We start from the raw sequence: 12,173 nt of genomic DNA on the forward strand, positions 1-12,173 counted from the left end.
CCAGAAATTGTGTCATCAGTCGAAGTGCTCTCAAATTGAATTTAAACAATTACATTTGTGCAAAGTTCAGTTTGGAAAACATATGTAGTTTGCTGCGAGTTGAGTATATATTGAGCTTCTTAAAAACAATAGTTTTACACAAATTACCATCAACAACTTTACCAGATGCTCCTTTATATCGCATAATTTACTCTTACCAACCACATTATGGTAAGTATTGCTCTTGCTTAATGCGTTATTTTATTCCATGGGGGTTAACCTGTATCCGATGTTATTCTGGAGAACTTTATTAAATAACAATATGGATCAATAAATCAGAGTCAGGGCCGGATCGGGCCATGATGTTTTCTTTGCTTAGAATTATAGATGCCTTTATTCAATAGTGCAGTACGCGTGGTAGGCGAATACGAATGGTGATAAATTTAGAAAATAGCACTGGGCGCCGGCGCCTGCGATAGCTATCAGCGACATGAATCAGCGTCGTCGCATCGCCGACCACCCGGCAGTGCGCCACCGCGCCGCGCCTGCCCGCGGCCCGCCGCGCGCCTGCCCCGCGCCCTAATGTCTCTAATACCTAACACGCCGTTACACCACAACCATTACTTTTGTGCAAACTAAACCTCCCTTAATTTTTTTGTTTGAACACCTAAATCAGTTCAAGAACAAAAATTCGTCTGCTTACTTCATAGCCATTCATACTATTTATAGCATACACTGGGTATACTCTATCCCTACGTTACATCAACGTGACTGTTGCATCTTTTGACAGTGCCTCCACCTCAGTAAAAGACGAGAGGGTACCGTATTGTTTCCTTATTATGTTGTGATTTTTCACGGGAAAAAGTGAGTAGAATTATATAAGTACGTAGTTGTCTGGTTCTTTCTTCAAAATATGAAATGGATACGCGTAAATTGATCTCAAACATTAGTATCTGATTATATATGGTAAATAGCGGTTGTAAATGGCGCCAATTTGACACAAATTCGCAATTATTTAATAATGTAGAAGTTTTTGGAGTAGGTATGAAATATAACACAATATTGAGTTAATAAATCATTTATTATAAAACAAAATCCTTATTCGTACCGATAAAAGTTCCTATGATACCGACTTAACGACTCAAGGAAAAATAATACAAAAAATACTTGTTACTGATTAAGTATTGTTACTGTATACATATACGTAACAAAGTTAAATGAATTAATATCACTTTCGCACTAAAAAACATTAATATTATACTTTATCAAAATAAGTAAGTACATCACAAAATAATAGCCAAAATTAATAGGTGTACATTCATTTATCATCTAAATAGATACTACAAATCACAGACATGTTAATTTTATTATAAAATATGAAACGATGTTGTTCTTTTATTAATTTAGAAATCTTAAATTATTTCAATTAAGTTCTGATAAATTCTTGATTTTTATTTCGCGATACGATCTGGTTAAGCCAAAAAGTTATGAGCGCGAGGGCCCGAGGGCGCGCGCGGGCATCGCTCATTAATTTCCCTTTGTAAATATTGCCTCCACATTATGCGATTGTTTTACGATTTAATGCTCTCTCCTCCGACCTCTTTTCAATTTAGGGATCCGTATATAACGTAAGACAAATTTGAATTAATAATAACATATCGTGTTTTTGCGATATAACAATTATTAAACAAAACTTTAATTCGCCTTAGCTTTAATCAAACAAAAAGAGTATTTCTGAATTCAACCAGGCGTCTTTGAGAAAGCGGGGAATATAAATAGGACGTAAAATATATTTTTCATTACTTAAGAAGTGTGCTAAAACGTGATTTAATTTATTCTTTACTAACAATGGATAAAAAGTTCGATAATAATTCGTTGTTAGTTAAACCAACGTTTGTACTGCAATTTAATGGCATGTGTACAAACAAAACTTAAGACGAAATTTCATTAACAACACAATAACAACTGTTACCAAGGATATGTATGTAATAAAGTATGTATGTATGTGTAGTTGTAATTCAACTGCAGACGGACTGCGCTCATCTGATCCGGTAAACATTTATCTGAATATCGCAGACTGTAATTATGGAACTTAACGTTCGACGCGCCCTGATACAATTAAACTAGCGGTGCCTTCGCCAAATAATAAATAACAACAGATTACATCAATACCAGTCGTTTTTATTCTTCAGCGATTTATAAGCACTAAAGTAACTGTTGATATGTCGACCTTCACTCGCATTATATATTTATAATTCATTCACAGAGGTGGTTTAACTATAACGTTATTCAAGAAGTTTGGTGCCTTGTTTGGCAATTTGTACTGAACAAAATAGGGGTTATTTTTTTAAATATGAGTCCTGCCTGAAGCGAGTTTACAACTAAATAGAAAAATAAACATTATATTACGTATGAAATTCATAAGCACCTACTGAGAAGGTACTTGTTGCACTTTCATGCAATCTGAGAAACAGCATTGAACATTAGTCAAGTCAAATTAACGCCTAATAAAACTGGAACTGCTGGCTTTTGTTTTAAAAAAGCCACCGACAAAGAAGCTATGTTTGGGGCGTTTTTATATCATCGCTATCTAAATAACAATCAATCAGACAGCACCGGATTTGTGCGATACAAATTCGTTGGGACCAAAATTGTACGAAAGAAAAACAGAACTTGAAGAATCTGCGTACACAAGCGGGGCTTGTAAGCAATGATGTTTTAAATGTAACTTAATCCAAATGAAGAAAGGTATTCGCTTCAGTGAAATTAGTAATTGAATGTTGTAGCTAATTTACTCCATTTGTTTAAGTCTTGGTGTGTCGTTTTGTACAAACACATTTTAAATGAAACGACGGCTTTTTTTACATTGAACTATAGCCGCGTTACATCTTTAACCTAACGAAAATTAAAAAAATTAAATCCCCACATGATAAATAAATTTTAGCAAATTGTATAAACTGAGATACAATAATTGATAATCTGACTTGACAAAATGATATTCATCTGCTCATCAGCAACTTTCTTAATAAAAAAATTAACCGGCTCAAACGATTTATAACAAAGACCACACATAATTCACCTTTCATACAACCAAACTTAAAGGAAATCACTCAATCCATTCAGGGATTCATGCCACAGACAGACAAAAATATCAAAACTTTTGCGTCGGGGTTTAAAATACACCAAGATTGTTTACCTTTCCTTAAGAACCTAAAAATATAGGTTCTATAGGTTAATTATGATGTAAAAAGTCATTATACATTAGTTATTCGTACAAATTCTGTTACTAGTCGAAACTGCAACACTTAAATAGATTCTATAGAGAATAAACCTGTTACACAAAAATTATTAACAGTTGCGCAGAAAGAACCGTCAATATTATGTTTATGGCATTCAGCATACGACTGCTTTGTAATGTTTGTAAATCTCGTTGTTGGTAAAAAATAATTATCAGCCTCAGCTATTGCAACAACAAATTAAAAGTCCTCATAACACTAAAAAATAAACTCAAAATACTACATACAATATAAAAATACGTATACATTATTACGTGGATAAGCTTACTTAATATTATGCGATTGTCAAAACGTAACAAGATTATACTTAAAACTTAATTTCACTAAAATTGGAATGTCACAATTAATATACTCAACAAAATAAATCATCAGATCAATTACTCAAATCCAAATATTTCAGGCGAGATTAGTCTTTAGGACCTACTCACAAGGCATATTTTATACGCACTGCGCCCCTATTCAGCTATATACAATGGCGCCCATTAACCACCCGACAATTCAAACAAATGCATGTAGTTGACTTGTATAAAATCCGCCGTGTGAACAGACCGTTGAAAAAATAAGAGTATCACAAGGTTTAAGTAAAGCTATTACTCCCTTACAACTCCTCACGAGGTGGTCGTACGCCGGACGCTTCGAGGAAATCTATGAAGTCTTTTTGTTCCCGCACGTGTTTAGCGCACTTTTCGACTAGTCTTAAAAATTCTTTAACGTCAAAAGAGTAGTTCGTGAATTTCGCGTGCGAACCGCCACCTGGTCCATGGCCCTAATAGATAAATAAGTTGATTAGAACTTCTGGTTAACAGACTGATATTGCACTTAACTAAAACGATGACTTGTAGAATATATAACTCTTACCTGATCCTGTTGCACTAGTTTTGTTTTATCCTCCCAAGTCACATACTTAAGTCCACGTAGCCTTGTAAGGTCTAAATAACAATTAGGATCTTCGCAATTATACCTGAAACCAAAAATTATCATAATGTCTGTAATTTAGAAGATTTTTATCTATTCTATGCAGGAAGCATCAGAGATGCTTTGACTGCGCCATAGATGATGGCTTGCGCCGTTACTTCGTATATCGCATCCAGTCCAAGTGGTTGCAGTAACAAATTTATTCGAATATTTTTTGTGCTTTGAATACTTTTTTAATATTTTTGTAAAAGTTATACCTAAGTTTTTAACTTTTTTATAGTAACTATCGTGAGAGTCGAACTCGCGACTCCGCCGTGACTGCAGTTGGGTCCGAAACTAGTCCCGATAAGTACGCGTGAGTAAACCGTAGGATCATTTAGTAAGTTTTTATCTAAATTTTGTTATCTAAAGTAAGATTATTATATACAAATTTTATTCGACAAAAGCGAAAGAAAAGGACTATTGGAAATAGCTTCAATTACTTATGTATGAATATTTAACTAATAAGTAAAATTTCTACACCGATTCGGTAGAATGTAAGAGACTTAAAAACCACCTATTGTACTACAGTCTTACAAATAAATGTTCCTTTTTTTCTTTCTAATTATAGAACACAAACATATATCTTTCTACTTACACTTCAAACACTGCCGCCCAATCGGGTAAGAACAGGAGATGCGTTAGGCCCGCACCATGCATACCGATGAATACGTCCGTATTATGCGTAATTTCCAGCTGTCTTAAAAATGGTACTGTCTTGTCGTAAACCACTCGCTGAACTTCATAACCTTCGACTTTATTCAGAGCATCTACAATTGCCTTCTCATTTAAAATGGACCGGTATGTTGTACCTCTGGACAATAAAGTCACCCGTACTTTGTCGCTGGTCCGTGGCAGTAGTTTTATGTTCAATGAATGGATGATATGCTTTGAAAAAGCATGGAACAGGCCACTTCTTTCGCAGCCGTAAATCTGCAAGTTGAAAAGTATTGAGTAAGATTTTGTATGTAAAAATCCGTGAAGTGGATTATTATATATGAATAGGCTGAAGAAATAAAAACTGGTTGGTTAAAAACCCTATTTACCAACTTTATGTCTGGTTTAAATGTCTTTTAACTTCAATTGTTATTTTCATTACTTGTTGCGATAGCAACAACCGAAATACATTATCATCATATTTCAATTTGTAGCTAGCACAGTTCATGAGCTAAACCGCTGAAAATGCCGAACGACACACAAATAGCGGAACATTAGTCATAGAGATCCGTTTGGGTAAACTAAAAGCTCAATATACTTATCTATGTTACTGTCTATACTACAAAATGAACTTACCAGTGGCGTGTTATAATACAGTCCAAAAATCATTCTAGGCACAAGTGGTAGAACAACATTTTTAAAACATACAACTTTTCCTCTGAATGTTTTCAAATCCCAAATAGGATTATCAGTAAAAGCCTTGAAAGCATCTTTGAAGGCTGATTCATATGTAAATGTTTCCCATACAAGTATGTGATTGTCCTTCGAAAAAGTGGAAGGGTGTGTTGAGTTTACATGCAAAGATGCATACAAATTGAAGAAATCACAGAAATGGTGGTACATGTTGACAGCTGAAACAATAAAAAACATTATTATATTTCACTAGTTCGTTGCATTTGCTTTCATGGGTTTTTTTAATGACAAGGAAGTGGCAGATACTTTGCTTGGCTAACTGTTGCTTTAAACAATATGAGCAATAGGAACCCCGCTCCTATACAACTGATCACTACTAATAAATTATGGATTATGGTAGGTTTCATATGGTTTAGGCATTACAAATTCCACACACTGTCACAGTGACACACTTATTTTCTTAATTTTGTCCATATATGTTACAGTAAACTATTTCCATTATTGTCAAAGTATAATATAGTTATTAAATGATGTAACGGTTTACTCACGCGTATTTATCGGGGTAGCCCGACTAGTTTAAATTAAATACGCGTGAGTAAACCGTTACATCATTTAATAATGAATCATTCTCACGACAGTTACTATCAAAATATAATATAGTTATAGTATATGTTAGGGCAGACATACTTGCATCTAATTTCATGATATACGTAGGTTTGTTTATAATAACATCACACATTCCACTAACTATGGGCCTCTGTGGAGTCTTAACAAAATGTATAAGTTCTGGGGCCCATGACTGCAGAGCACTCATGTGTTCGGATTCCTTTTTAAGCCGCTCTGAATAATAGTTGCAGTATCCACCTGAAAGTATAATAGCAAGTTTATGATTATATGCTAGCAGTATTCTATGCTAAGCAATAACTAACATATAAGTAAAAAGTTGGCAAGCAGAGCTAGGAACCTTTTGTTCTCATATATAGAATAGTCCCATTGTAAGAGTATGCCTATTTTTTTTTCAGGTCAAGCAAATTGAATACTTTATTGTAACTGTAGTTTATTCCAAATTCTTGTTCAAATTTAGTCAGTCTATTTACCAATATATAACCACATGTAAAAGTGAACTATTATTTTGATAAATTTGTCATACCTATTTGCCCTGGGCCTAGAATATCCATTTTATATCGCAAATTGTCACCTCGTCCCACCAAGCCAGTGAAATTTAGCATCATGTTTCGACCACGACAAAACCTGAAATTTAATAAAGTTTTGTAAATAATAAATGTTCTTTTTGAAATGCTCTGAACAAATATGGACTTTATTTGTAAGACATACTGGGTATGAAATTTTAATGTAGCATTCCCACTATTATTAACAGTTGCAGTTATTAGTACTAGTATTAAAATGAAAGGTCATTTGATAGTTTTTAATTAGGAGTTAGTTATTCAAATACTAACCACCACAGATGAATCAAAGGAGCTACAAAAAAACTGAACACAATTCATCCACACATAATGAACTGGTTATTGGATCTTTTAATACTTATAATTGTAGAAAAGTTACTTAATATATCTATTAATATATATTTATAAATATGGACCAGTTTTTATACCTTAAATATTTAGAACATTCTAGTGATGTATCATCAGGATATGAAGCTTCACACATGACCATCAAGTCATCTATTTGCTCCTTAACATAACCTGTAATAAAAACAAAAAATAACAATAACATACTACCATATTATGCTTAATTCAATAACTTGGCTTTATATGGATCCTGTTTATAATGTTGGTTGGATTATATCTTTATTATAAAATGTAAAAGTGTAGAAATTTCAAGACTTAACCAAATGCATACCAAAGTCTGCTTGGGTGTAAAACGTATCATATTGCGCCTCCTTCGTCTTTACCCAGCCTCGGTGATCGCCGGGGCAAAAAGGCCGCACTTTATACGAGTTGTTTTTGTGGCAGTCGTATTCATAGCCCCAACAGGCTTTAACGTCTATTAAGTGTCTGTATTTACATTGTGGATTGAATGAACACGATTCAGCGACACTAGGAAATGCATTAATAACATATTGAACGTGTTCTGGTGGCACATTTAGATCATCAATATCTATCGAAGAAGTAATATTAATTGATATTAAAAAGGAACACAAATAAAGTACTAATAACATTTCTACGATTTGTACTTTTTTAAACACTTCAAAAGCAACTGCTACAATTTAAATGGATGTAAAACAAAAAAATAACTTGGGGAGCTTAGAAGATTGAAAGTTTATAGCTTTCAAGTTTTGGTCACTTTTGACAGTGACAAAAGGGATGGCATGGCACTGACATTTGTTTGATACCTACATTTTTTTTACATTATCTTCTTCTGGAGCTTTGTATTTTAAGCACAGTTTTCGGTAGACAATAGCTTTAATCTTCCTCGCTTCGTTGCTTTCATTATAGATGGAGGGTCATAGTCCCCGTCTCTAGAGTGATAGTTTTTTTTAAATTATGGTGATAATAGATACTGAAAGTGTAAAAGGTTAGTGATAAATAATAGACGTTTGCATAGTTCAAGCTTCTATTTTCAATTGCCGCCATTCCAAATCTGGCGCGTCGCTCCTCACTTAACCACAGACAACACAAATATTTATAATCATATGTAACACCTCCACCCTTAATTATTACAGATAAACTTACTTACTAAATTATATTAAACAACATATCAATAATAATCTTAACAATCTTATAATATATTTTCTTACTTCAATCATCATCAAACCCATATCTCTTAACCGGTTTGCGTGTACGATTACTAGTTCGTATATCCCGAGTAATAGGAACCCTAGGACTACCCGTCTCCTGCACCTTGGGCATATTTAAAGGTACACTTGACGTTGACAAGGGTTCACTTGTAACCAAATCACTTCCGTCTGTTTGCGTGCGGGATGTTTCCTCGACCAATGCTTTCGTCAAGCTGGTTCCGTTTGTCCGGTCCGGTTCTGTGTTCGGCGCTCGATTATTGTCCGAAGGAAACACGAGAGAAGAGCGAGAGCTCTTAACAGGCTGAACTGGTTGAAAGTTCCTAAAGTTTGCATCTACTAGCCTAGCTGTCCTATTTATCACTCTTGGTTTTAGTTGGTCAATGTGTCTATGCACCTCAGTGCCGTGGATAGATTTAACATTATAATCTGTACTACCTGTTTTCTCTATAACAGTCCCTGCAGACCACTTGTTTGAGCTACGGTATTCTCTGAACCATACAAGGTCCCCCGGATTAAACTGTCTTGTGACGCCACTCGATGTAGCTTCTACTGTCTCTTGGCGAGCTCTAATAAGTGCCTTCTGGTCTGGTTTCAAACAATCTAACCGCATGCGCCAAGTTGCGCCCTAATAACATCTTGGCGGGGCTTTCCCCGGTTGTATAGTGTGGTGTGTTTCTGTACGCCAGCAGAAAACGACACAATGTGGAGTGTACGTCGGATTTCGATTTAATCGCCTTTTAATGCTCTTTTTACAAATTTTAACAGCGTTTTCCGCTGCCCCATTAGAAGCTGGGTGATAAGGTGCCGAAAATATATGTTCTATACCATTATTATTTAAGAATTGCTGAAATTCTCCACTGAAAAACGGAGGGCCATTATCACTAACAATTGTTTAGGTAACCCAAATCTCGCCCACATCTCTCGTAATTCTTTTATTACCGCTTGCGATGTGGTGCTCAGCATTCTAATAGCTTCAATCCACTTTGAATGTGCATCGACTACCACTAGATAAGTAAGACCGGCTACCGGTCCTAAGAAGTCTACGTGTATCCTGGTCCACGGTCGATCTGGCCACGGCCAGGCGCGGGGCGCATGCGCAGGTGGTGCGTCCGCCACTTCAGCGCACACGGTGCAGCTGCAACATGCTGTCTCTAGTGCCTCGTCTATTCCCGGCCACCATACGTAACTTCGCGCTAACGATTTAGTTTTGACTATGCCCATGTGACTCTCATGAAGCTCAGCGATCACTTTATTCCTACACGTACTAGGAATTACTAGCCTATGTCCCCACATTACACACCCTAGCTCAATATATAATTCCTTTCTACGGTTAAAATATGGTTTTAATTCTTTCATTTCGACCTCGACCGGCCAGCCATCGTTTATATATCTGGCTACTCTGCTCAATACACTATCCGAAACGGTTTCTTTTTTTAACGTTTGATAATCTAATAACAATGCTTCCGCGGCAAAGTGTAAATACGTTTGTTCAGGTGTGTCTAATTCTTCACTAATAACCCCTTCTTTATGAGTGCTAATTAACCTAGACAAAATATCTGCCGTGTTTTTATCTGATCGAATGTACTCTATATTAAAATCGTAAGCTGATAGTTTAATGGCCCACCGCTGTAAACGACTCGCCGCCGTGTTCGGTATTCCTGCATGGGGCCCAAAAATTGTGACCAGCGGTTTATGATCTGTACGTAGTGTAAACTTTCTGCCATAAAGATACTGATGAAACTTGTCTACCGCGAAAATTATAGCCAAGGCTTCTTTATGTATCTGGCTGTAGTGTAACTCCGCGGCAGTGAGCGCCCGCGATGCGTACGCCACAACCCGCTCGCTGCCGTCAGACGCGCGCTGTGCCAGCACGGCCCCCAGCCCGCGTGCGCTCGCGTCGCATGTTACTATGCTCTCCAGCGATATGTCAAAGTGTGTCAATACTTCAGTACTACATAGAAGTTGTTTAATTTTATTGAACACATATCTATGTGTTTTAGTCCATTGCCAATGTTTACCTTTCTTAAGTAATTCGTAAAGTGGTGTAATATGAGTACTCAAATTCTTAATGAATTTTCCATAGAAATTAACCATACCGAGAAAAGACTTCAACTCTGAGACGTTAGTTGGGTCGGGCATAGATAGGATCGGTTTTTATTTTATTTGCATCTACCCGTACGCCATGTTTATCAATTATGAATCCTAAATATTTTACTTGGCCTACCATAAACTCACACTTTCTTTTTTTATTTTCAACCCATTCCTCTCTAAAATACTAAAAACCTGTTCAACTCTTTCTAAATGAGATTCTAATGACTTATTCTTTATTAAAATATCATCATAGAATATGACTACGTCCTGCACGTTTTTAAAGAGATTCATCATGAACTTTTGAAAAATGCCCGGACTGGAAGAGAGACCATAAACGAGGCGATTGTATTTAAAAAGTCCTCTGTGTGTATTAATTACTGTGTAGTTCCGAGAAGTTTCATCCAAAATTAATTGATTGTAAGCCTGTGACAAATCTAGCTTAGTAAAAATAATGATTGCCACTCAAATTACTAAATAAGTCCTCTACCTTCGGGACCGGGGTACCTGTCAACCAGTAAAGCCTTGTTAAGTGTCACCTTATAATCCGCGCATAAGCGTATTCCACCGTCTCCCTTCCTCGCTATAACTAGCGGTGTGGCCCAGTCGGACCGTTCAACGGGCTCGATGACGCCGGCGCGCAGCATCGCGTCTAACTCAGCATTGACCCGCGCCAGCAATGCATAAGGCACGGGGCGCGCTCGACAAAATACTGGCTCGGTCCCATCCCGCACGCATAACTTGACTTCTTCACCGGTATATTTGCCCAACGTGCCATCGAATAGGTTGTCATGTCTGGAAATGATATCGTTAAACATTTTATTTTTACATAATTTAATGTGGTTACATCTAGTAAATTTTGGGTATCTCAATATTCAATTCCGATAACCATTGTCTACCTAGTAAATTAGTAGTACCCTTATCGATCACATAGAGATCTAGTTTCTTCATATTTTTCATATATTGCACATCAGTCTCTAAATACCCTATTGGTTGAATGACAGAGCCATCATAAAATTTTACTTTCATTTTACATGGTTTCAAAGGTAATTCTTTAAAATGCTCCTTATACGTAGACTTGCTTATACAGGATAACGCAGAGCCTGTATCAATCTCCATCGATAAGGTTTTATTATTAATTAGAAGCTTTATACACACCGGTTTATAGTTGGTTAGTGACATTTGATACATCGGTTCCTCGTTTGTACCCTCAACGTCTTGCTCCGAGCCGGAGTTGTCATCCATCGCTGGCTCGCTCAGCCAGTACGCCGCGTCGGTAACGTCGTTGCTGCGTGCGGTGCGAGCGTTGCTGCGCCCCCCGCGCGCCATGTTGCCGCTCCGCCATACACCCGCTCCGTAGGCGCTCGACCCGATCACGCGTCCTCTACGTGACCTTCCTCGCGCGCCATTATTCCCGCGGTTTGAAATCGTAGATTTTATGCGACGATCAAATTCTTTTTTTCTACAAACTCTTCGTAAATGGCCAGGTTGTCCACAATAACTACATTCGAACTCCTTGTACCTACAGTTATGTGCCCCATGACCGTTGACCCCGCAGGCTGAACATTTATTGAGTTCCAACTTGTGTATTCTCTCGCTTAGTTCCCGGCTGGTAGTTTGTTCCTGCGTTCCCTCTACGGCCCCGGCGTCCCGCTCAGCTGCCTCCAGAGTATTGGCTAATACTAGCGCTTTTTGATAATCTATGTTATCTTCCGCGAATAACCTCTGACGTATATATTCGCTACGTA

General features: G+C 36.9%; 1 protein-coding gene across 1 annotated transcript; it reads right to left on the reverse strand.

The window, feature by feature from the left end:
* Nucleotides 1–1,041: 1,041 nt before the first annotated feature.
* On the reverse strand, nucleotides 1,042–7,913 carry LOC113501220 (EGF domain-specific O-linked N-acetylglucosamine transferase). The gene is made up of 8 exons (XM_026882291.1): nucleotides 7,440–7,913; nucleotides 7,192–7,282; nucleotides 6,730–6,830; nucleotides 6,267–6,443; nucleotides 5,523–5,797; nucleotides 4,828–5,162; nucleotides 4,134–4,236; nucleotides 1,042–4,041 (listed from the first exon to the last, which is right to left on the reverse strand). The coding sequence occupies exons 1-8, from the start codon at nucleotides 7,756–7,758 to the stop codon at nucleotides 3,874–3,876; spliced, it is 1,569 nt and encodes a 522-aa protein (XP_026738092.1). The 5' UTR covers nucleotides 7,759–7,913; the 3' UTR covers nucleotides 1,042–3,873.
* Nucleotides 7,914–12,173: the final 4,260 nt, after the last annotated feature.

The sequence above is a fragment of the Trichoplusia ni genome, chromosome 15, assembly GCF_003590095.1.
Source record: "Trichoplusia ni isolate ovarian cell line Hi5 chromosome 15, tn1, whole genome shotgun sequence".
NCBI lineage: Eukaryota > Metazoa > Arthropoda > Insecta > Lepidoptera > Noctuidae > Trichoplusia > Trichoplusia ni.